At 39.8% G+C, this 27,068-nt stretch overlaps 1 protein-coding gene across 1 annotated transcript in view; it reads right to left on the reverse strand.

The window, feature by feature from the left end:
• SNTG1 (syntrophin gamma 1) overlaps positions 1-27,068 on the reverse strand; it is a 310,753-nt gene that overhangs the window by 282,351 nt on the left and 1,334 nt on the right. Inside the window, exon 2 of the mRNA XM_030303901.1 lies at positions 20,679-20,813. Within this exon, the coding sequence (XP_030159761.1) occupies positions 20,679-20,813 (135 nt within the window). The remainder of the gene's footprint in view (positions 1-20,678; positions 20,814-27,068) is intronic.

Below are 27,068 nucleotides of genomic sequence, written 5' to 3' on the forward strand. Positions count from 1 at the left end.
GCAAAGTAAATAAAAAGAAATCTTCACGGATACAACAGAGTGAAACTACAGGTCACTACAGACAGGGATTCCTAAATCCCCAATGCATTCAGGAATAAGGGACAGATTCCCTACAAAGAAAGTGTAATTAGATAGAGTACAGACTTTCCAAAACTTCAAAAGCAACCTCAGAGTTTGGCGACAAAAAATATATCAAAATAAAGCAAAAATGTTAACCTTCTTCCAAGATGAAGAAAAAAAGCACTAAAAAAAAAAAAAATAAACCTATCCATCTATCATCTATCTACCTACCATCTCTCTACATCTGTATACATACACATATATGATCCATATATGTAGATAAAACTTAGAGATAGTTTTATATTATTTATATGTGGCAAATAAACAAAATTAACCGGATTATAAACACGAAATGCAAATCAGTTTATCTTAATGGGGGGGGGGGGTTGGGGAGAAAGGTACCAGTGAGGGGAACTACTTTTTTAAGCTGATGATGGGCAGCCACATAGGTGACCATATCTTTCTTGCATTTCAAATATCAAATGGTATCTTATAAAAATTAATTTATGCAAATATGATATATATGCTCATATGTGAAAGGTTATAAATAAGAACAACATAACTGATAAGCAAATTAACTAAGTATCATTGTTTTCATAAGCCAATTTCTGTTGCTGTTTTTCAAAATTATACATGTGACCTACATTCTTAGTTCAACTTTGGAAATGTTAATCTATACTATTATACTTTAAAATGATAGTAGGTAGTTATCATTCCAGTTTTTATTTTGGAAAAAAAATCAAATTTACAATATATTACAAGAATAGCTAATGTGTACCTTTATCCTCTTAATCTAAAATTAACAAGATGTTGATACTTTCCACATTTACAAATACTCTCTTGCTTTCCAGATATTGATTTAGGCATTATTTTTGCTGAAGCATTTTGGGGTTATAGACATCTTGCCACTTCACCCCCAAATTTTCCTATATATTTTTTTTTCTAAGAACAAGGACATGTTCTTTTTTTTCATGTATCTTTGCAATATCATCTTCACTCCCAATTTAAGATGGACACCATATTATATAATACGTTACTATTGTATATGATCTATTATTATCTAATATATCTAATATATTTAAATGTCTCCAATTAGTCCAAAGATATTCTTTTTAAAAAAAAATATTTATTTATTGAGAGAAGGAGAGAGTGTGTGCCCCTAGGCAGGGAAGGGGCAGGGAGAGAGGGAGAGAGAGAATCCCAAGCAGGCCCGGTCTGTCAGCACAGAGTCCAACTTGGGGCTCAAACTCATGAACCACAAGATCGTGACTTGAGCTGAAACCAAGAGTTGGACACTTAACGGACTGATCCACCCAGGCGCCCTGGACCAAAGATACTCTATATAGACATACATTTTTTTCCAATCTGATATCCAATCAATATATTGTATGGTTGCCATTACCCTTGTCTCCTTTACCTTATTCTCATTTTGCCTCAGTACGGAAGTTCTGTGCATCGTCACTGCTATGCCATGCTTAGAGAAGGGATGCCCCATGTTGGAATGAGGAGAAGCTGTGATTTTGATGCCATTCTTCCTAAGTCAGTCTTATTAATTAATTATCCTGAAATGAATCTTTATCCCCCTCTCTCCTGTATCTCCACATCTCTACTCCGCTGGCTTCTCCTTGTCAACGGACATGTTCAACTGTCACTGAGTGAAAAAAGTAAAGGAGAACGACTTTGGTTTTTTTCTTGCTCTATGTACATACTTGGAACCACCCTCTTTCTCTTGAAGAGCAAGTTCAGTACGTTTTCATCTACTGCTCACACTATTCTGATCTGGCTTCAGACTTTACCACATCTCTGAAACAGTCCTTAGAGGAACAGACTGGGGTCAGATTATCATAGTCTGAACGGACTGGCTCGTCTTCTGTTCACCGTCTTGAATCCATTAGCTCTCTTTCCGTCCTAAAATTTTCCATGATAGAACTCATCCCTTCACTAAAACTCCTATCAAACACTATTCAAGGGTGGTACTTAGTAAGTTCAGGGGTTGCTAAGATGTTTGAAACAAACTCCCTGCCCTGCAGAGACTCATAACCTTTGGGGGCCAGCAAATATGTCCACAGAGAACTGCAGTAAATGTCGTAATTAGGCACAAAGAGACATAAATTGGTCCAGTGGAAACTCCAAGCATCTCCAAGTGTGTGAAGTCCATTCTGGCCTTGCTTGTTTCCTCTGTACTCCATATCCATGTATCGTTCCCTGAAGCTGGTCCTACTGGGGTTTGTATGAGCAATTTTTGCCGAGCGTGCTTCAAATTCAACTTGTATCGTACTCCTCTCTGAAAGCTGACATTTCTTCTCACGTTCCTCCCTTCATCAATGGCAACACAACTCGCCAAGCCACTTTGCCTATGAGTTTGCACCTCATCTTAAATCTTGCCCCACTTCATCCCTAAGCAACATGTCCCATGACTCACAGTCTTTGCTTACCATGCTCTCCTTCATAGTTTAGTAATTTTGCCCACAATTTCCCCTTTGATTACAAGTTCTGCTCTCCACACGTATCTTGCAACACCCTGCCTCATATTTAAGACGTGTTTCCTTAATTACATTTTTTGGGAGCAGCCCCTAACTTAGACCTCTGTACTCTGCTATCATCTATCTGTACATTCTGTCATGGTTCACACTCCTGAAGATAGTATTTTTTAGCCCTCATTATGTGCCTGGGACTGTATTGCCTGTTTTATGTGCGTTAACTTACCTAATCCTCACAATTATGCAACAAAGTTGCTACTTTATCCTCTTTTAAGTGATTTACATGTGAGGAAATGAGGTAAATCTTACTTTCCTAGGTTATATATAAGAAAACTGATGAAATAATCAAACTAGGAAGTGGAAAAATCTTGCCTAGAGCTAATCTAATTCCAACACCCCATGCTTTGCCTGTTTATATGGATACACAATTCATTGAGCATGTGGGGCTCAATGAAAACATGGAATAGTTTAGCCCTATCTACAGTTCAGTCCTTGATACGTATGCTTATGATAACTGATACAGGTTATCCGACCAGAGGTTAGATACCATCTTTTCTAGGAAAATACTTCTTTTCTTGGATAATTTGGTAACAGATACACCTTGGGCAATAATCCAAAAGACCAGCTCTGTTCATATAAATCAAAATGCACTTCAGATGAATCAAACGTATTAAGATTAGTGAAAAAATGGTGATCTCATTATGAGTTATTTGAAAATGCTAAACACAAAATAATAGAGACTTTAAAATACACTGGTTTTGGTTTCTTGGTTTGGGCTCAGGTCATGATCTCACGGTTCATGAGTTGGAGCCCCGTGTTGTGCTGACAGTGCAGACCCGGCTTGGGATTCTCTCCCTCCCTCTCTCCCTGGCCCTCCCCTGCTTGTGCTCGCTCTTCTCTCTCTCTCAAAAATAAAAACATTAAAAAAAGATAAATGAAATGTACTGTCAACAAAGGACATACCCAGAGTCCTTTGGTGATTGTAGGCTGATCCAAGTTGGGAGATAAATTACATTTTGAACTGAATAAATTAGTAATCTGGATTGATAACCAGTCTGATTAATGAGCCAGGTTTTTCCCTGAAGCATAATCTATGCATTACGCTCATTTCATGTATCCTCAATACATGAAAAGCATAATAGGATTATACTAATTCAACACATATTATGGTGATGGTTCAAATATTTGACTCATATGGTTTAAAAATGTGTTTGTTATTCTTACGTACTTACATTTCAGTAACTGTGCACACCACCAATGTAATATGTTTGAGCATCATTTGGATGTTTCTTACAGACTCAGTGGCAATAAATTTATTCATTGAAATTAATATGCAAAAGTAATATGGTACAGAAATTATATTTTGGTCCTAAAATGAAATATTAAGAACTTGTCAAGGCGTTTGTGTTATATGTAAGAAGAAAAGTTTGTTAAAAATGTTTCAAGGGTAAAAAAAAAAAAACTGATGCTACACAACAGATAAATGTCCTTAGAAATCTGTTTAACAAAGCATGTTAAGTGTAACATCTATCCTTCATATGCATCATATCCTTAGCAATGATTTCATGAAAAAAATTAACTCTATGTAGAAAGTGTACTTTTACCAGCGCTATTTTTTTCGTGTGGTGAGTACTATCGTTCCATTTTTCCACAATGTTCCACCGCATGTGCTCTGTCATGATCAAAGGCTTGCTAGTAATCATAGGATTCACTGCCGCTATGACCCACATCATCGTGGTGGTTGGTGACCAATCAGAACGCTGCCACCACTATAGGTCTGGAGACAATGTTTTTACTCGAGCCACAATCCTCTCTTCCATGGCTGCCATATCTCCTGATGCTTAAACCCTAGGAGATTTACAAACATCGGTGGCCTAGTGGTGATTGCTGACTGTTTCATAAAACAAAAGCCCCATAAGAGAAGGTTTTCCAGCACTGTCATATAAATGTAGCAATCTCTATAACAATAAAAGAAAAAGATGCCCCAGTTTTGAAGGTCAAGCCTTTGCATATCCTTCTATAATAAAATCACAGCTATCGAAACCCAAATTGTCTACCTATAACTAATTTTTAGTTTTGAGACATATTCGTGCCCTGCTTTCCTAATCTTACTTGGAATGGCTGCCTCTCTCAAAAAGAACAGGTCAAAAAGGAGGAGCAGAAACAAATACCCTCTATTGTTTCATTCATACACATAAAATAAAATTTAAAAAGGATCAGGATTGGGGCGCCTGGGTGGCTCAGTCGGTTCAGCGTCCGACTTAGGTTCAGGTCCTGATCTTGCGGTTTGTGGGTTGGAGCCCTGAGTCGGGATCTTGGCTGTCAGCTCTGAGCCCGGAGCCTACTTTGGATTCTGTGTCTCCTTCTCTCTCTGTCTCTCCCCTGCTCTCTCTCTCTCTCTCTCTCTCTCAAAAATAAACATTAAAATTTTAAAAATAATAATAAAAGGATCAGGATCGCACCAATAGCTTCTGTCTTAATTTTACATACCAGTGACCCCTTTTACCTGTAAAACTGACTTGGGAAAATCATGCATTGACTTAAATCAAGTTTTATAGCATGTTCTACAAGGTGATTGTTGGCATTTGAGTCTTTTTAAAGGTTTAAAAGATATAATGTGCATGGTGTGTGTTTGTGCACATATTCTGATCTCTGTATTGAATGGCTCTTTGCTACAGGAGAAAGAAAAAAAATTATCTGAGGCTACACACACCATCCGTCCTAGGTGACCTAATAAGAATCTGTCACCAGTGAGCACACTATCAAGCCTAGCTGCAGTCTCTCTGCTGATCAAATTTTCCGCGGGTAATGAAGCTCACCCAGACTGTTCCGCATCCTGTCACATCCCCCGTGGGAGTCGGCGCTGACTCCAAGGCTAAAGGTGGCCGTTAACTTCTCTAAATGCTACCTTCAGGAAATCAGAGTTTCACCGGTGGGATTACTAATTGCACGTTTCTTCCACCAGCACAACTAAATGAAGTCGTTTTGTCTTGTTGATTCTAAATTCCAATGGCACCCATTAGAATGCTACTCAGGTACCATTTGCAGCAGTGCCCCCCCCCCACCACACTTCACCTTACCCAAGATTTTGCTTTCCGCAGTTATCCACAGTCAACTGTGGTCAGAGAGCAAATGATCCTTCTTCTCGTGTACCCTCAGAGGGTCAACAGCAGCCTAACGCTACGTCACCTGCCTATGCCCTTCATCTCGCTTCATCTCATCACACAGGCATCTGATCATCTCACATCATCGCAAAAAGAAAGATGACTACGGTGTGAGATATTTTGAGAGAGTGAGAGAGAAAGAGAGAGAGTGCATTCACAGAAATTTTATTGCAGGATCTTGTTATAGTTGTTCTCCTTTATTAACAGTTGTTGTTGTGTTTAATTTTTTTTAAGTTTTATTATTTATTTTTGAGAGAGAGAGAGAGACAGAGTGCGAGCAGGAGAGGGGAAGAGAGAGAGGGAGACACAGACCCAGACGCAGACTTTACCATAGGTATGCATGTGTAGGAGAAAATACAATTTGTATAAGGTTCAGTACCATCTATGGTTTCAGGCAACCACTGGGTCTATTAAGATGTATTGCCCATGGATGGCGGGGGGTGGGGGAGGCTGCTCATTATTGGTGCTACATATCTATCTGATAGTTCTACCCTATCTGGAATTTAATCTCCAAGATTTTCCCCTACCGGTTTCACTTTCGAAACCGGTGTCTTCATGATGAAATATGTAGCCATCCCATATTGATTTTAGCCTCAATGGCCTTCTAAAAATATTTTGTCAATATTTAAAACTGGCATAGACTGAATTTGATTTTCTTTCAGGGCAACATTGGAGGGGATGATATCACTAGGTCAACCATAGCCATCTCTCACTTAAGAATGTAGATCATTCAGAAGTTGACAGGGTCTGGATGATTTCTAAGCACAAGGGAAGATGATTGCTTTCTTTTGTGTTAACTGAAGCTTTCACACATCTATCTGACAACACTATGTATCATTCTGATCAGCAGTCACTGTCCTCTCTGCATCTAAAGGTCTTGAGTAATTGCTGTTGGCATTTTTCTACTGTTTCCAAATTATCACAGATGGAACAGGCCTTATCTTATATGAACCTAATGCTAAAACTTCAATCATATCATCTCTGAATAGATCATAGAATGTTCCAGAAAAGTAGCTAATACAAAGCTCTGGGGCACCAATCTAGCCTGTTTGCTGATGGGAGTCAAGTAACTGCACTGGATGTCTTAGCTTTACTTCTCTGTCATTGACAATTGCAAATGTTCCCAACTTTCCCAAACGATCAACATTTTGCCGCATTGTATGCACATAACTGGAATAAAAGTGTCAGATATCTAAAATATTATACCAAAGGGCCTGTCCTTTGCTCCAGTCTGTGGCTCAGTTCTATTGTAAATTTGAAGACTCCCTGAGAAGGGAGTGATGGCGTAAGTTTAAGCCCCTGTCTGATGAGGGTGATCATTGTGTCTTCTTCATTACTAAGCGCATACTCATGGCATTTCTAGAACTCGGTTCCACCTTTGTTTGCTGATAAAGTTCACCAGACTGGTGTTTCCATCTTGACCTATAGCCCGTGTGGCCTTCCCTATGCTCCTCACTTAAACTCCACACACCATTCCTGAGGTAAAGTCTCTGTCTTAGCTCAGGCAGCTGGACTGAATGGGTTGAACGACAGACATTTCTGGAGGCAGGAAGTCGGTGATCAGAGTGCCAGCAGGGGTGAATTCTGGTGACCGCCTACTTCCTGGCTTAGAGACGGCCACCTTCTTGTATCTTTGTGTGGAGAAAAGAGGAAGTTCTGCTGTCTCGTCCTCTTCTTATAAGTGTGCTTATCCCTTCATGGGGCTCTGTCCTCATCACCTCATCTAAACCTAATTACATCCCAAAGGTCCTATCACATTTGGGGTTAAGGTTTTAACATATGAAAATTGGAGATGGACATACATTCAGTCCATAATGGACCTTCCAGGTATTCCTTCCTTATCCCAATCCAGTGTGTTTCCTGCCTTGCCAGAGGCACCTCCTCACACACTTACTATGAACTTTCCAGTTCTAGATTTCTGTGACTGAACTAAGCCCTACCTTATGTCAGAGCCTTCGGAGAAAGGATCTAAGAGGCTCTCTTAGCATGGATGCCTAGGTTTTGGCCAGTCTGCTCATCCTTGATCTCCACATATAAACATTTTGCTTAACCCAAGTTCTCAAACCACTCAGCCCCAAGTCTCACCTATTGGAATGAGCCTTTCGCCTGGACTCATGTCTCAGTATCTGTGCTCCATGGTCAGTAAGCCAATTCCAGGTCCCAGGGCCCCCCTCCCACGTTCAGGCATTGTCAGGCTCCACTGCTAATTCTCCAGTTCAGGACTCATCTCACTGAGGCTCCTTGCCCAAGGGCTTTCTCAGCTAGGCTGAGCTGGCCAGAAATGATAGGAGGTGACAACCCCAGAAGCAAGCCTAAACTAAAGGAATGGGCCTAGGAACATGAATCCCAGCTCCTCCTGCCCTCCTGTCAGGGTGTAAGGAGATTCAAACTGTGAATTGCTATACTCTCCTAGGGTTTCCTGAAGAATGGAGCTTCATTTTCCTTCACAAGCAAACTGCCTGAAGACAAGGCTGTCATTAGCTCCCTGAGGTCCCCTCTCATAGAGGCCCCCCTCCCACATTTACTACAGATTTTCTATTTCCACATTCGCCAACCAGAGCTTCATAACATTGCCCCCAGATTTCATACTGGCATCCTTGCCTGGTGTCTCCACCTAATATCTGCCGTGCCCTAAGAACACTCTCCTATCCTTTCCCCTAACTTGAGGAGACTAAGTGTCAACAATGTTTCAGCTGTTAGGCACAGATCTGACTTGATTCTCACACCAGTTGGATGATGACCTCAGCCCTAATCCTCCACCCTCCCAAACTCATCGTAAGTGAAAAGTCAAGCTATCATTGTAGAGAGAGAGCACAAAGACCATACGTTGTGAAGGTCGCGTCCAAAGAGGGTCTGGTTTTCCATGCAGAGGTGCCTAAGGGCCTTCAACAGGGGGCGGTTGAAAAAAGCAGCATTCTCCCAGAGAACATCTGTAATTCTGAGAGTGTAGGGCATTACATTATTTTTCATAGGCTGGTTACCTCCAGATGTCGATTTAAAAGGTAGAATTTCATTTGGGATGGGTCCCAGGAAGTGCTCCCGGGTGAAGAGAAGGGAGTTGGAGAGCGGAAGGAAGCGAAGCCAATGCAGGGAGGGTTTCGAGCAGGTTACTGCTCAGTGTCGCTGGCCCCATCCTACTGGGAGTCGGAACGTCTTTCAAAATACCCGCCCCAAACTTAAGCTGGTGTTCACCCTCCAGTTTCTGTTGGTCACTGGTGGAGGGCTGCCTCCGGGGGAGGCAATTCCTAACACCTTCCCTCGCCCAGTGCTCGGGCTCCCACACACAAAGCCGTGAGCCCTAGCGGCCAGTGGCTGGGCAAGGGACCACCGTTGTGTAGGAGGCAGAGCACCACAGTGTATGGGCAGGCCCCTGCGGGCACCATCTCCTCTACCTTCTGGGAGGATCCCCCATGGGGATGGGATGAACATATAGACCTGAAATGTTGCTGTGTCCTTGAAGATAGGGACTAGTGGCCTCTTATTGTGGGATTTCTGAAAGACAGTGGCTGAGCACACCCTAGACCTGGCTGGTGCCTGTAAAGGTGCACAGAGGGAATACCTGTTCAGTTGTTGCACTGCTTTCAGAGGGAAAGGACTGGAGCCTCATGAGTTCCGGTGATTCTGTGAGAGGTAGAATGGATGATCTAAGAGGCAGTAGCTACCAGATGTTTTCCCGGCCAAATTCATTTGGCCTGGTGGTGAGGTATGTATTGGAAAGGAGATGGGGTCTGTTCATAACAGTGTACCAAGGGGGGATGGGGCTTCCCTCCCAGTGTTCTTCCACTAGAAAGGTTTTTTTTTTTTCTTTTTTAGCCTGTCAGTGTCATGGATAACATTAGTTGAGTTTTCAATGATAAACCAAATTCGCATACCTGGTATAAATCCCATTTGGTCATGGCATACAATTCTTTTTATACATAAGGTTGGTATTCGACCTGTGACTATTTTGTTGATGATGTCGCATCTATGTTTATTAAAGGTATTAGTCTATACTTTCTGTATATTTTTCTCAGCCTATTTAATTTTAATCTGTATGTGTCTTTATATTTAAGCTGGATTTCTTGTAGACAACATGTAGGTGGGTCTGGATTTTTGATGCATTCTGACAGTCTCGGTCTTTTAATTGGCATATTATTTTACAGTGTTTCCTGATATAGTTGGCCTAACAGCCACCATATTTGTTATTTTTTCAGTTTATTGCTGTCGATTGTATCCTACCACTCTTTTTCTGCCCTTGGTTGTTTAAATGGAGTATTCTGTACTTTGTAGAATCATATTCCATTTTCTCTCCTTTCTTATTATACCAGTTATACTTCCCTTTTTACTTTTTTTAGTAGTTGACCAAATGCTTGCGATATATACTTGCAGGTAATCCAAAGCCACTTTCAAATAACACTACACTGGGGGCGCCTGGGTGGCTCAGTCGGTTAAGCATCCGACTTTGGCTCAGGTCATGATCCCACGGTCCGTGAGTTCGAGGCCCACGTCAGGCTCTGTGCTGACAGCTCAGAGCCTGGAGCCTGTTTCAGATTCTGTGTCTCCCTCTTTCTCTGACCCTCCCCTGTTCATGCTCCCTCTCTCTCTGTCTCAAAAATAAATAAACGTTAAAAAAAAAAAGCAAATAACACTACACTGATTCACAGGTGTTTGAGTACCTTATAATAACCAAATAATCCTAATCCTGCTCTCCCTTTCCTTGTCTAGTTTCTGTTACTCATTTCACTTATAATAGTCATTCATAAATATGTATACAGTATTCATACACAGTATATATATTATATATAATATAAGATATTAGATAGTATAGTATACTATATAAAATATATATATAGTGTTCATAAACATAATAAAAACATTTTAGCTGTTATTATTTTGAGCAAACTTTTATCTGTTATGCCAAGTAAGAATTAAAAAAAGGTCTTATTTTTCTTTCATTTATTTATTTTGTTGCTCTTCCTTTCTTTATGAAGATCCATGTTTTTGACCTACATTGTTTTCCTTCTCCCTAAAAAGCTTTTTCCATTATTTCTTGAAAGGCAGATTTGCTGCCAAAAAATTCCTTGGTTTTTGTTTGAGAAAGTTTTTGTTTGTCCTCCACTTCTGAAGAAAAAATTTGCAGGATACAGAATTCAAGGTTGGTGATTTTTTCCTCTCAACACTTTATATATTTCATTCCACTCTCTTCCTGCTTGCATGGTTTCTAAGGGGAAGTTAGTTGTAAATCTTTTTTTTTTTTTAAGTTGATTTATCCGTGCTGTAAGTGTGGAGCCTGATGTGGGACTGGAACCCACAAACCACGAGATCATCATCACCGCCAAGAGCTGGATGCTTAACTGACTGAGCCACCCACGTGCCCCAAAAGTTAGTTATAAATCTGATCTCTGTTCCTCTACAGGCAAGGTGTGTTTTTTCTTCTGGCTTTATTCAGTATTTTTTCTTTATCTTTGATTTTCTGTAACTTGAAAATGATACGCCTAGGTGTAGGTTTTTAGCATTTATCCTGCTTGCTGTTCTCTAAGATTTCTGCGCCTGTGGTTTGGTGTCTGACATTAATCTGGGGAAAATTCTCAGTCATTATTGCTTCAAATATCCTTTCTGTTCTGTTCTTTCTTCTCCTTCTGATATTCCCACTTCACATATGTTACACTGTTCGTACGTGTCCCACAGTCCTTGGATATTCTGTTCTGTTCTTTTCAGTCTTTGTTCTTGTAATTTTTCAGTTTTTGAGGATTCCATTTATAAATCCTCTAACTCAGAGATTCTGTCCTTTGCCGTGTCCCATCTACCAATGAACATTTTGAAGGAATTCATCCTTTCTGTTTCTGTATTTTTATCTCTAGAATTTTTGGGGGTGCTTTTTGAGGATTTCCATCTTTCTGCTTACATTACCCATCTTTCCTCATGTTGTCTATTTTATTCAGTAGAGCCCTTAGCTTATTAATCAGAGTTGTTTTAAATTTCTGCTCTGATAATGCCAACATCTCTGACATGTCTGGTTCTGAGGTTTGTTCTGTCTCTTCAAAGTTTGTGTGTGTGTGTGTGTGTGTGTGTGTGCGCATGTGTGTGCATGTGCGTTTAACCTTCTTGGTGTTTCTTCTAATAATTTCTTGGTAGCTTCCCATGATGTACTCGGTAAAAGGAACTGCTATCAGCAGGCCCTTAATAGTGTAGTGATGCAGTGTCGGGAGGGGAAGCTTTCCCCAACCCTTTGATTAGGTCTCAGGCTTTTGAGAAGCCTGTGTTTATGGATGTGAACCTCAAAAGTCCTTCTCAGTTTATTCCCATCCCCTTGAGTAGAACGGGATGGCTAGAGGACACAGGCATTGGTGCTGGAGTCGGGTATTTTCCTTCCTCAGATCAGTTATGGTCAGAAAATGCCCAAGTAGTTTAGGCGCTGATTAGCTAACTAGCTTCCTGTGAGGGCAGGCATCGTTCAGAAAACAGTGCTCTGGCCCATTTCTGGTTCCATTTCTCCCTCCCACTCCACGGACACCAGAGGGGATTTATCTCCAGGTCTTACTGTAAGAAACTGGTCAAACTCCTGGAGATAAATTTTAAAACACTGTGGGGCCCCCTATGACTGGGTCCCCTTCGAGTTAATTCTCAGATTGCCCAAACTGAGTGGCCAGCAACTTGTCAATTATAGCTCAGATCTTCCTGCCTGGCCCTGGTTCCCACTGTCTGCTCTTGAGACCCTGGTTAGCAGCAACTCCCTGTATTCAACTGTCTTGTCTCCCCAGTTCTGAGGGCCGAGGTTGGCCCTGTCTTCTCTGTCAGGAATCCAAGAAGAGTTGAGTTTTCAGTCTGTTCAACTTTTTATTTTTGAGGAAGGAGTGGTGACTTCCAAGCTCCTTACAAGCGGAACTGGAAGCCAGAAGTCCCCTGGCACCTTTAACCCTCAGACTTGTCCACACTGAGCCTCCAGTGATCCAATTACAGTTCTGGTTTTCCTACGCCAGCACAGGTGGCCACGGTGATTCCTGTGGGCAGGCCTCTCATTTGGTAAGCTGTGACTTTCTGTATTTGCCTGTCTGTCTGTCCAGTCTTGGGAGTAGCAGTTTTCCCTGTGTCTTCCTCTCCCTTACGGATCCAAGGAGAGCTGATGCTTTTCCGGTCTGTTCAGATTTTACTTGTCATGATAGAGTGGTGATTTCCAAGTTCCTTAATATGTAGAGCCACAAACTGGAAATCCCTTATTTATTTTTTTCACTGAAAGAATAAATGAATAGAAACCCATTTTGTGAATGTACCAAAATTCATTTATCAATTCACAACTTGTTTTAGTTCATAACTTGCATATTCTTGTACAAGCCTTCCTGTGAACATTTGTTTTCATTAATCTTGGGTAAATCCCAAAGAGTAGGATTATTTCACTTAAGAGAAGGTTTATGTTTAACTTTATAAGAAACTGCCAAATAGTTCCCCAAAGAGGTTGCTCAACTGATACTTAATGCATGAGATTTCTAAATGAAACACATCTTTGCCAAGTCTTTTTTTAAGTCATTGTAATGAGTGTAAATTTGTATATTATGGTATTTTAATCTGATCTGCAGTTCCTTGATGACTAATAATTGGACCATCGTTTTGTGCTCTCCTAAGCAAGTTGAATATCTTATTTTGAGGTCTTTGGCTCAGTTGTTATTATTTTTTTCCTTTAGTTGGATTGTTTGTACCTTTTTTTTTTTTCAATTTGTGGTAGTTCTTTATATATTCTGGACGCAAGTCCTATCTCAAATAGGGCACATTTTCTCCTAATCTGGGGTTTGCTTTTTCATTTTCTTAAAAAAGGTATTTTAAAGATCAAATTTTTAAAATATTGATAGAGTACACATTACCATTTTTTATTGTATTAGAATTGTTTTGTCCTAAAAAATCGTTGTCTACACTTGAAATCAAAAATATTTTCCGATTTTTTTTCCAGAAACTTATTTGTTTTGGTTTTACATTTCACATACAGTAAAATCAATCTGAAAATATTCATAATTCATTGTAATCTTATTTTTCCATTTATTTATTGAGCTGTTCCAGCATATTTATTGAAAAGATTTTCACTCCCCTTTGAACTGATATGACAAGTGACCAGTGGCATTAAAGAAGATGGGGGAGGGACGCCTGGGTGGCTCAGTGGGTTGAGCTTCCGACTGATTTTGGCTCTGGTCATGATCTCACGGTTCATAAGTTCCAGCCCAGCATCGGGCTCCACACTGACAGCTCAGAGCCTGTTCGAGATTCTCTCTCTCTTCTCCTCCCCAGCTCATGCGAACAGGCTCTCTCTCTCAAAAATAAATGCATAAACATTAAAGAAAAAAAAAGAATGGGAAATAGAAAGCACCAAGAATCCTTCTTTCCTATCTACAATTGCACTGGTAGAATCTGCCTGGTATAATTATTTTTGAATTCTGGAGTCTACGGCAAGGACTGTAACTTTCAGCAGAAGTTCTGAATGGTAAGTCATGGCTAATTTAGGTCAACTTCAGCTCTCAGAACAGTAGCGAATACCCACTCCTCTCCCCCCACCCGCCCCTGCCCAATGACAGACAGCTGTGTACCTGTTCCTGAAGCAGCTGACACCTGGCTCGTGGGAAACAGAGTAGGCAGTGGGAACTCTACTCCAAATATTGTGGATCCAAGCTCTGATCACGGACTTCTACTTTTTTTTAAGTTTATTTCTTTATTTTGAGAGAGAGCATGAGAGAGGGGGGGAGAGAGAGAGAGAGAGAGAGAGAGAGAGAGGCAGAGAGGGAGAGAATCTCACACAGCTGAGCTGGGTGCAGTGACCTGAGCCGAAATCAAGGGTCTGAAGTTTACAGCTGAGCCACCCAGGTGCCCCACTGATTCCTCCTTTGCTAGCACAGCTGCAGAGAGACACAGGCAAGCTGCCTCTGTTGCAATCCCCACTGGCTCCAGCAACTTCTTGGAGATTCAAAGAGCCAGGGCCTTCCTTCCCCTTCCTTTCTCTCTGTTTGCTCTTTTGGGAGCCAGACACATAAGAAGTAGGATACTCAAAAGAAACTGTGCATTCACGTATGGGGACATTTACAAAGTCGCGGAGCACGTCCAGGGAAAGACACAGGCTCAGGCAAGAGCTGAGGAGACACTTTAGGCTAATCCCTGGCCTAGAGATGGCCTACAGAAATTAAAGACTAGGAAACACACAAAAGCAGCAAACCCTGGGAAAGGGAAGAATTTTAGTTCCAGAGTGACCACACTGTAAGAGACAAATGTCCAGTTTTCAGCAACAACGAAAAATCTCAAGGTGTACCAACAGGACGGTACAGTCCTTTCGAAGGCTGGCAGTCTTCACAAGGGAACGTGGCACCCTCTCCAGGCACGGCATGTGTCAGGCCACACACAAATTAAGTCTCAGTAGATTTTAGAAGGCATAGAGCATACAAACTATCTTCTCTCACCATAACAGGATGAAGTTAGAAATCAGTAACCGAAGGAAAAGGGAAAGTTCACGAATTTGTGGAACTTAAGACATTTTCAAGCACCCGATGGGAAAAGGAGAAATCACAAGGGGAAATAGAACATACTTACAGATGAACGAAAATGAAAATACAACATAGCAAAACTTTGAGCTGCAACAAAAGCAGTGCCAGGAAGGGAACCTTTAGCTGTAAAAGTTAACATAAAAAGAGAAATCTCCAACCAACAACTTAGCAACTTAACCATTTAAGAAGATTAAAAAAAAAAACAAAACAGAAGGAAGAAAATAATGATTACAGCAGAGATACATAAAACAAAGAATAGAAAAATAATACAGAAAATCAATGAAATAAGAAGTTTGTACTTTGAAAAGATTAACAAAATCATAAATGTTTACCTACATTGGCTAAGAAAAAAAGAATATTATAGATGAAAATAATGACTAAAATCGGAACTAAAGGTGAGGACATTACTACCAACTAATAGAAATTTTTAAAAAAATCAAAAAGAGAACTAAGAATTAACCAGATAGCTTGATGAAATAAACAAATTCCTAAAAACACAAAACCTACTCAGCCTGAATCATGAATAGAAACATTGAATAGACATAGTACTAATAAAGAGATTAAATCAGCAATCAAAAACCTACCCACATAGGCTTGGACCTGATAATTTCACTAGTCAATTCTACGAAACATTTAAAAGAGAAACAATACCAGTTCTTCTCAAACTGTTAAAAAAAAATTAAAGAGGAGGGAAAACACCCTAACTCCTCTTTTGAGGCCAGCATTACCTTGGTACCAAAACCAGAAAGACTATAAGAAAAGAAAGCTACAGACCCTTATGAGCATCGATGCGAAATCCTCAACAAAATACTAGCAAACTGAATTCAGCAACATATTAAAAATATTATAGATCATGACAAAGTGGGATTTATTTTTGGAATGCAAGAATGATCCAACACGTGAAATTCAGCCATTGTAATATACCATATTCACAGAATGAAGGACACACACAGACACAATGACATCAATTGATGCAGAAAAAAAATCTGACAAATTCAACACCCTTTCAACACTCAAAAAACTAAGAATAGAAGAAAACTACCTCAATAGAATAAAGGCATATATGAAAAACCTACAGGTAAGACTGGACGCAGAGGTGAAGGACTTACAGCATCATCTCCAAGAGCAAAAGCAAGGCCAAGGGGCCTACTTTCAGCATCTCTGTGAAATGTAGCATAGAGGTCTTAGCCAAAGAAATGAAACAAGAAAAAGATATAAAGGATATACAAATTGGAAAGAAAATTAAAATTACCTCTGCTCACAGATGACATGATCTTCTATGCAGAAAACCTACACTTTGCAGCTAAAGTTTCCCTTCTTGGCAGTTTCCACTGCAGCTCAAAGTTTGATATGTCGTACTTTTCATTTTCACTCGTCTTTATGTATGTTGTATTTTCCTTTGTGATTTCTCCTTTTCTCATTGGGTGCTTAAAAATTTCTCAATTTCCACAAATTTGTGAACTTTCACTTTTCCTTCTATTACACACACACACACACACACACACACACACACACCCATTAGAACTAAAGAAAAAATCAGCAGAGTAGCAGGATACAAAGTGAACACACACAAATCAGTTCAACAATGAAAAGAAAATTAAGAAAGCAGCTCCATTTACAATAGCATCAAAAATAATAAAATAGGTGAATTAACTCACCAAGAAGGTGACAGATATGCACTAAAAACCACAACCCATTTTACTGAAAGAAAATAAAGATGTAAATACATGAAAAGACATCCTGTGTTCATTGGTTTAGAAGGCTCAATACCGTTAAAATGTCATTATTATCCAAAGCTAGCTACTCCTTCAGTGCTATGCTCATTAAAATCCCCATGTCAATTTTCATGGAAATATAAAAATCCATCCTAAAATTTATATAGACTCTCAAGGAACTCTCATGTAGCCAGAACATTCTTGCGAAAGAACAAAGGTGGATGGTACACACTTCCTGATTTCAACATTTACCACAAAACTAAGGTAATCAAAACAGTATTGTACTCACACACAAACAGATGGATAGACCAATGCTACAGAATAGAGAGTCCAGAAATAAACCCACACATACAAGGTCAAATAACTGTTGACAAGGGTACCAAGATGTAACAGTGTAGGAAAACTGGATACTCACCTGCAAAAGAATGAAGTTGGGCCCTTAACCAAAATCATATACAAAAATTAATTCAAAATAAATCAATGTACATGATGTACATGATGTACACATAAGAACTGAAACTAGGAACTCTTAGAAGAAAATGTAGGGGAAAATACTCATGACATTGGATCTGGCAATGATTGCTTAGCTATAACACCAAAAGTCCAGAGAGATAAATTGAACTTCATCAAAATCAAAAACTCCGCATCAAAGGAAACAACAGAGTAAAAGGCAAGCCACAGGTGGGGAGAGAGTATTTGCAAATTACATATCTGCTAAGAGATTTAACAAAAAATTGCTACAGAATTACCATTTCATGCAGCAATTCCACTTCCGGGAATGTATCCAAAAGAATTAAAAACAGGGACTCAGATAATTGTGTTCCCATGTTCATATTAGCATTATTCACAAAGGCCAAAAGGCGAAAGCAACCCAAATATACACTGTTAGGTGGATGGATAAACAAGATCAACAAAAGACGCGATATCCATGCAACAGAATATTACACAGTCTTATAAAGGAAGGAAATTCTGACATTTGCTACAGCATGGATGAACTTTAAAGATGGTGTACCGAATGAAATAAACCAGACACAAATGGCTGAATATTGTGTGATTCCACTTACATTAGTCAATACATAGAAACAGGAAGTAGTATAGAGGTTACCAGGGGCTGAAGGGAGAGGGTCTGGGAAATACTTAACGGACCCAGAGTTTTAGTATGAGATGATGAAAATTCTCGATACGGATAGTAGTGATAGGTTCACATCAATGTGAATATGCGCAGTGCCACTGAACTGTACCCTTAAAAATGGTTAAAGTGATAACTTTTATGTTATGCATAGTTTACTACAGTAAAAAAAAAAAAAAAAAAAAAAGCAATTGGCCATATAAGCATGGGTCTGTTTCCGGACTCTATAATGTTCCATTGATTCATGTACCTGTACTTGTGACAATCTCACATTGCATTCATTATTGCAATCTTATAGTAAGTTCTGAAAGTGGGAAGTATAAACACTCCAACTTTGCTCTCCTTATTCAAGATTGTTTGGGCTATACTGGAGTCGTTGTATTTCCATGTAAATCCTAGCAATAGCCTGTCGTGGTCTACAAAAACATTTTGGGGATTTTGATTGATAATGAGTGTTTAGGAAGATGTGACAACAATATTTAGTCGTTAACTCACAATCAAGTTACATTTCTCCATTGGCTTGTGTATCTTCATTTCATTTATCACAGTATTGTAGTTTTCAAGGTAAAAGCTTTGTACATATTTTGCTAAATTTCTTATCCCTTTGATGTATTGTAGATTCCATTTTTATTTTTGTGTTGCAAATTATGGAAATATGACTAACTTTGGACATCGTCCTTATTTTCAGCAACCTTGATGAATTTGTATGTCATTCTATTTTTTGTAGATTTCTTAGAGTTTTCTACACACACCATCATGGCATCTAAAATAAACTTGTTTTATCTCCTTTTTCAACTGTTATGCCATTTATATCCATTTCCTGACTTACTGTACAACCAAAACAATATTGAGTAAAAATGTGGCAAGTGATGATCTGTGCCTTGCTTACAACCTCAGAGAGTTCTTCAATGTGGATGATAAAGTTAGTAAGAAGTGTTCATTAGGAGATTATTGGCTTAAGGGAGTTCCATCCTATCCAGACTTTGCTGAAAGTGTTTCTTATAAATGACTGCCAAATTGTGTCAGTTTGTTTTTGCATGTGTTGACATTATCATAGAATGTTTCTCCTTGATTCTATCAAGTTCTTCCTAACTTTCTTTTCAAAAGAGAGATTAGGTTTACGTATATTAGCTATTTTGATTGCATAGCTTAAAATCAATAATATTATCTCCATGTTGATAGTCCGGATTTTACAAATGACAGCATTTTATTGTTCTAGGACTTGTGTAATATATTCATTCCAAAGACTTATAGGAGTTGTATTGCTTCACTGAAAAGAGACAGAGAAAGAGAGAGGGGAGGAGGAGAGGGAATAGAGTGGGGGAGGAAGAAAGGAAGGAAGGAAGGAAGGAAGGAAGGAAGGAAGGAAGGAAGGAAGGAAGGAAGGAAGGGAGGGAGGGAGGGAGGAAGGGAGGAAGGGAGGAAGGAATGGACTATTGACTGCTATTGTTTAATTAACTAAAAGGAAGAAAGGGCACCCTGTGGGAACAATTTAATCAGCTTTGACAGCCAGACCCATGATTCAGGATGATTTAAATGGTCTGTGACAAAAGAATAGTTAACAGTCTGCAAAATGCCCATTATCTTTAGTTAGGAAAGGCCTATTGATTTAGGACCTGGTGTGACTCCCATAGGATGTTGGTGACAAGCGAGGTGGAAACTCAAGTTCAGCATTATTCGTCACCAACAAAACACTCTGAGGTAAGTCTGTTAATAAGCTACAAATTAAATCTTTGTGCTAAATAGCTATAGATGTCCGGGGAATCCAGGAAGCCGAATGTTTGTTGTTTTCTATAATTTTCTTGAGATCACATATGGCAACACTGTTAAAATAATGTCTTTAATGTTATTACACAATAAGTGAGAAACTCTGAAAGTTGTCCTCTTTAATGACAAAGTTGTTTTGTCAAGTATAATCTAATTTCACCTAAGGATGTCTTCCACAGCTGTACTTCAGTGTTACTAAGCAGACCAATGAGTCTCGAGTGATGATTTATGGCCCTTTCTGAGGCTGAATTAGCGGCGAGGTAATATGCCAACCAGTCGGGGCATCAGAGAGACCTTGCTATGACACTTAGGCATAATTCTATCAGGGAGGTCCATGGAATCATTCATGCACTTTCCCCTGGGGAAAAGCGTTGACATTGAGTCCAGTGACTGTCACCTAAAGCCTCACGCTTCCCAGGTGCAAAGACTTGGGCTCCACATTGGCACCACCTGCAAAGTTCAATGTGATGCATCCGTCAGGGTAGGCAATGATGTAAGGTCATGGTAGGAAAAACTGCCCTGCACTGTTCTCAGACAGTACTCTGTGTAAAAAGCTGGAATGCACCTGCTCAAGGTCAGATGCTAGAAGTGTCACCGCAGCCCCATAACCACAGCCGGGAGTCCGCGAGGTGCCTTCGTGTGTAGGGATGGGCCCTAATGTGTGGCTGTGGACCTGGGTTTGGTACTTGGAAAAGGACAGTGCTTACCTAATAATGTGAACAAAGCTGACACGAAAGACGACTGACTAGGCTCGGAGAGTAAAAGAAAATATATTATGAATTTTCCGTGAATAAACATTTTTGTTAACAGAACAAATTAAAAAAAAAAAAAAGAAAAAACAAACTTCAACAGAAGGAAGAGCTACTTACACCAGAATAGAAAGGTTCACCAGACACACATATCACATCTTGCTCCTGGATCATCAAAATGTCTTTAGCTAGGTGCAGCCGGACTTTGAAAGGCTCCTGATTACCATCCTGCAGCAAACAAATCCCTGTCTTTGTCTTCAGGCAGGGAGAGAACAAAACAGAGAAAATAAATTACACTCAGTTTATAGAATATAATTTTATGGCCGATTCACAGCAAAACATGATGAATAGCATTTGAGACCTAAGGAAACTGCACACGGATGAATCTGGAATTTGATACTTAATACAGGTGCAGGCAAGGTTAACCATTTCATGTGAGGTGACCTCAGGTAACGGAGGCTATGTCAGAAAATCCACATCAGATGAGGCCAGGGAGGAGGATAGTTTATACACCGTATCTGAAAAATGATGAGTTTTGTTTAATACGTATAATCTAAGTACAACATTTTGGTAACAGATTTATTGAGATACACGTCACCTCCTATATAATTCAACCCTTTAGGATGTACAAGTCAATGTTTTTTAGTGCATTCAAAGACGTGCAGGCATCATTATAATCGATTTTAGAACATTTTCATCCCTCCAAAGGGAAACCTGTTACGTCCATCGCCCCACCCCTCGCCCTAGCCCTAGGCAACCACCAGCCTACGTTCTGTCTCTGTGGTGGAATTTTCAATCTGAAACTCTACGTACTTAACATCTTTTGGAACCTCCACGATTTCATCATTCCTAGTCACCAAGCACACAGACACACATACTTGGACACACGTACACACCCACTCACAAACACTCATGCACGCACACATACACAGCCCAGCTAAAGAAATGAGGATACAGGTGTGAGGAGAACTGTCTACATGAATGCAGTTAATTAAAAGCCGCCTGACTTCAGACTCAAGATGTACGGTTCCCAGTCCACTGATTTGTTTCAGATATTTCGGGGAATTGTCAAAACAGCCCGTGAAGGTGGCGGAACTTGCACTGCGTGGCTTTACGCCAGGACCTCAGTGATCGTGGAAGAAGCCCACGAAGCCCGTGTCTCCTGAAGCAGATCAGGGTATAACACTCACCCAGATCCACAGAAATACGCTCCCTAGCAAGAGCACTGAAGGTTCCTATTCATCAGGAATACAAACGGAAATTCCTCTGAGACAGAAAATCATCCCTGGCTGCTATTCTGCACCAAAAGTCAACAGGAACAATGGCTACCTTGGCAATTACATTTTCATTTCATAAGTATTGAGCCATTCTTAATTTGGATAAATGGATAAATACACAGAGATACATATTTACCCTTAGTATTTAATGAGCACAAAATCCCGGGCAATAATGCCAGGCTTTCTCTTGGAATACAAATTCACATGTGGGTCTCCAGGAGTATGTTTCTTTAAAAGAATGTTTCATAATGTAAATGAGAATATACTTAGATACCGTGGCCTCTAAAAACAATTCTTTCTGCAAACTGCTTTATTCCATGTGCTAATACATGCCATTACACCCCATATATTATTTTGTAAAGGTTATGATGTCTTTTAGGGAAAAACAAGCTTCTTCCGGGACCAAGGATGGTGTGCTTTCCTCCTTTATGGGACTGGTGCACTGCAGACACTCAGTAAATTGTGTCGATTAGTCTATTCTAGAGCATAACTCAAGTGGATGTGTCTCGAGGACAAAAATATTTCAGCAAAAGAAAATTCTATTTTCCTTAATATAGAACATAATTTTCTACATTTTTCACAGAGAAAAGTCTTTCATGCTTACAATGTGATCTTGGCTGGGCACCACTCTGAGATGGCATGGGGAAGAGGAAGATATAAAATAATATCAAAGCCAAGTGAACATAATTGAGCACATTTGCTGATTTTTTAATGTACAGTACATTCGGGCCAATTTTCTCCCCGAAGTGTAATGGAATGGCTGGCAATCACAAATAATGCTGTCTCGATGTGAGGATGAAAAAAGGGGTTTTCCCTGAGAGCCCATCAATACATTGTTGTTACACATCAAAGAGATATCAAAGATCATCCAGGGAAAGTTTGAGGGACAAAAACACAGCTATGAGACTTCTGTCATTACGTCTGATGTGGTCAGACCTCCATTCACTCAAATAATGTATAAAATGCCCCCTCATTATTAGATAGTTGTCTGCAAAACAAAATACAGACTTTGAGCTCAGATTTGGGTCCTGGGAAGACAGAATTAAAGAAAACAAAGAACGAAGCAGATTTTGTTAGAATGAATACACACACACACACACACACACTAAACACACACACACACACACACGCACCCCAATAAATAGCTGTTTGGAGAAAATAGAAAAAAGGGACTCACAAAGCTAACAACAAATTCAACTTAAAATATAGTCTCTAGGGGTAAGAGATGATACATATATCTGATTATAAAAACTCAGCTGTGTGCATGCAAATACATTTAAAATCCCATACATACATCCATTTGGCAAATACTGCAAATTTTGCAAATAGATTTTTTGGCCAAAAAAAATGTTGTAAGAGTGAGTCAGACGTGAATCAGACAATAGTCTCTGACCTGAGTATTCTTACTTACAAAAATATGCATATGTCCACAAAATGCACTGTGATATCTGATATGGGAGCAACATGGAGAAAAGAATTAAGTATTCTCGAGGGAGGGAGGTGTTAACACCTCTGACTATCGAAAAACGTACAGTTTGTCTTAAAACATAAGAAAATAATAGTTAGAGGAGGCGACAGCTATTTGATTCAAGAAGGAAGAATGAGTAAAGATCTGAAAGTGTGAGATCGGAGAGCCGACATGATGCCAGAAGAAGAGAGAAGCGCGAACACGCATCCCCGATGCCGAGTCTGCAACGATCCGACAGAGGCAGAGGGAGGAGAGGTGCCAGGTGTAGAGGAGGAAGGTCAAGGCCCTGGTGTGATGTCCCGGGCGGTTAAAGGTACCGGAGATGCCCCAGAGCAAGCTGAACAGGGATTTATGTTTTATAAATATATTTCTTAAGGCAGAGCAGGAGGCGGATAGGAACTGGGAAAGTTACAGCACGGTTTTTGTTGACACAAGTGTAGAGCTGGAGCAGAAAATGTTGGTGCTTGGTCAACAACTGCATTAGAAGCAGAGCTGCGACCGTGGATTAAAAACTGGGTACCCTTCTGATTCCGAGCAGCTCCGCAGGGCCGGTATCATCTCTGGTGAAATGTGGCCGTGTGGCTTTTCATTGTTTACTAGTCACTTGCATAGCGCTACTGTGTGCCCAGAAATATTATTTCATTTGATCCTCCTGACAACCCAGTGCAAGTTGTTTCATAGACAGGAAAAGAGCAGAGCAGCAGAGGTGAGTGGAAGGCAGGATTTGAACCCAGACTGCTGGGCTCCAGATGCGGCGGTCTTAGCTACTTGCTCTGGTTTCCCTCATGCACGGATTAATTGAGGGATGCCTCCCCCGATCCTCCTGTATGCAATGACATGGCCATCAGTGTCTCTCACCAGGCGGTAGCAAAGGTGCTCTTGGTGACTAGAGGGTCACCAAGAATTTCCTAGGGGAATGCAAAGAAGGACATCATCTTGAAGCAGCTGTTCCTCCTGTATCAAAGCAATGACCACTGTGGGGGAGAGGGGGTTAAAGTGAGTGAGGCCATGCTGACCTGCCGATTGTCCCATCAAAGACGAGCTACAGGGGATGCATAGGACACTGATACTGGCAGAGGCTTGATCTAAACGGTCTCATCCCCCATGGATTGCTTCCAATAAGAATGGGAACCAGGAGGGGCACCTGGGTGGCTCAGTCGGTTGAGTATCTGACTTCGGCTCAGGTCACGAATTCATGGTTTGTGAGTTCGAGCCCCGCATCGGGCTCTGCGCTGACAGGTCGGAGCCTGGAGCCCACTTTGGATTCTGTGTTTCCCTTGCTCTCTGCCCGTCCCCCCTCATGCTCTCTCTCTCTCTCTGTCAAAAATAAGTAAACATTTTAAAAAAATTTAAACAAACAAATAAAAAACAACGGGAACAAGGACCGTGAGAGCGACCGCTCTAGACGCACAACCTGAGAGAGTCCAGCCACGGTCTCTACATCTGTGCACCCAGACGGCTGAAAAATAAAAAATCACCTAGAGAATTATTGGCTGCACATTTTAGTATAAACTGAAGAACTGCATTCATCTTCTGTTTGTTTATTAACATCACCATCATTGGCCTTCAAACTATGTGGACAGTGTAGGGAAGAAATGTAGGTGCTCTACAGAGACGTGTACAGTATATTACATAAATTGTGAAACATACAGAAAACTTGAAATGTTAAAGGGATGATTCATAAAAAAAATGAATTAAATTCAAATGTTGTTTTCCTGTGCCTGATGTGGGTGATCCAATACTGCAGAGGGATTTTACAAAATCCACTTTGTTCGCTTAGAGGAATATTAAAAGGCCATGCCTCTTCATTATTTAACAGGCAATGCTTTTTAAAACTCTAGTCATTGACTTGCTTTCTGTAAATCAATGAAATGTGTTTATGAATTTACATGGATTTACTCCGTTTTAAACTTATGAAGAATTATCTTCAGCTTAATCCTCCTACCTTGGAACTTTAAAAAACGGACTATAATTTCTTTGACACTTAAAAGTTAAGCCCTCTTTAATTGGGGTTCTAGACATCAAAAGAACACAACATGTCGTTTTCATGAAACTTTAAAATCTGTGTTCCTTTAATCTTGAAATATAAAATTTGTGGGGTGCCTGGGTGGCTCAGTCAGTTAAGTGGCCGACTCTTGATTTCAACTCGGGTCAGAACCTCCCAAGAGATTGAGCCCCGCGTTGAGCTCTGTGCTGTCAGCATAGAACCTGTCTGGGATTCTCTCTCTCTCTGTCTCTCAATACATACATACATACATACATAAATGTTTAAAAACTAAAAATATAAAATGTGCAATGTCAGACATAAAAAAATACAAACCACAAGGAACTGGGCAGAGACTATGTCATGCCTTGCTCATAGTTTTGCAAGTGTCCTTGGTACTTCCATATTTTGGTTGTCAAATATAACTTAATTTGTTCTGTATACTTATAGCTTTAAGTGTTGTGTAATTGCTTATACTCTACCATATTATAGCAACATGGCAGGAAAGGCCATTGGATGCAATCTGCCTCCAACTGCACTTGTCCTGCTTTCTAGGATTACTTCCATTCATGACCTTCTCCATGGCTACACTCTTCCATTTGTCAACAACTAGTACAAGAGTCACTTTGCCTTGAGGCTTTCCGAGACTACTCCATCCGAAGACAGGTGCTTCCTTTTCTGAACTCTGGGTTTTCTTTGAATAAATATATTCGCCTAACAATTAACCAGAATCGTGTCATCACGTAGTGACTTCAGTAACATTCTGTTCTGTATCACAGTATTTAGCTTCATCATATATTTTGTTATCATGAGAAGATCTTAATAATAAGTTATTACTGTTTTTATAATTAAGGAATATTAACTTGTAGAGCTAGTACAGTATTTCATCGATAGTAGGATTTCTTTCAGGATGTGTTGATTGAATCACAGTCACAAATTCTATTCTATTACTTGAGGGACTAAATTAAGTTATATATGTAATAAGTTATTGAATTATTAAATGTATGTTATAAAAATATGTATTTTCATGGTCAACACCGAGATGTGGGTCGTATTTTAAGGGATATCGATGTGGAAATGAAATCTGAGGAACACTTAGACTAAAGATAGCATATTGGCTTCCTGACCACATCATTATTTTGATGACACTTTTAAAAGTAGAAAATCAGTAATTATGCCTGCCTATAACATGTGACTTTTCCTATAAATTGTGGATTTATTCTCTATCTTCACTTTTGCATTTTATAGACTGTTTCTTTTTAAGAGGAGAGCCTTCTTAATAAATCGACCTTTCTTTTACAAAGGATCTGTGTTAGAAAATTAAGATATTCTGAATGGAACTTATCTGGACATAGTTCTGTTTCTTTTCAAAGAAGAGACTTCCCTGTATGTACATGGTTATAATCTAGCTAGATCTGTCTGATGGACATGAGAGTCAGATTTTCATCTTTAATAGCTTACTAAAAGTCAAGAGAAAACAAGTTTTATTTAATATGCCTTTGACTATGTTCTCATTTCCAGCAACATCATTTAGAAAAAGGCTCCAACGTAGACTCAGGAATTCCAAGCTCTACATTACACTTTTGCTTTTATCTAATTAATTAAATGGCACTCAGAATTTCATAAAACCTTTCAAAGTGAGAGTGTTAAACTAAATTGTCTTTATGGTTCCTGTCCATTTGAATGTTCTGAGACTGTAAATTTCAGGCAAACTCAGTGACTTTGGTTCATCGGCTGGGGGATTTGATCATGTTTAGAGGATCCCATAGTTCTGTATTCCC

Source organism: Lynx canadensis, chromosome F2, assembly GCF_007474595.2.
Source record: "Lynx canadensis isolate LIC74 chromosome F2, mLynCan4.pri.v2, whole genome shotgun sequence".
Lineage (NCBI taxonomy): Eukaryota > Metazoa > Chordata > Mammalia > Carnivora > Felidae > Lynx > Lynx canadensis.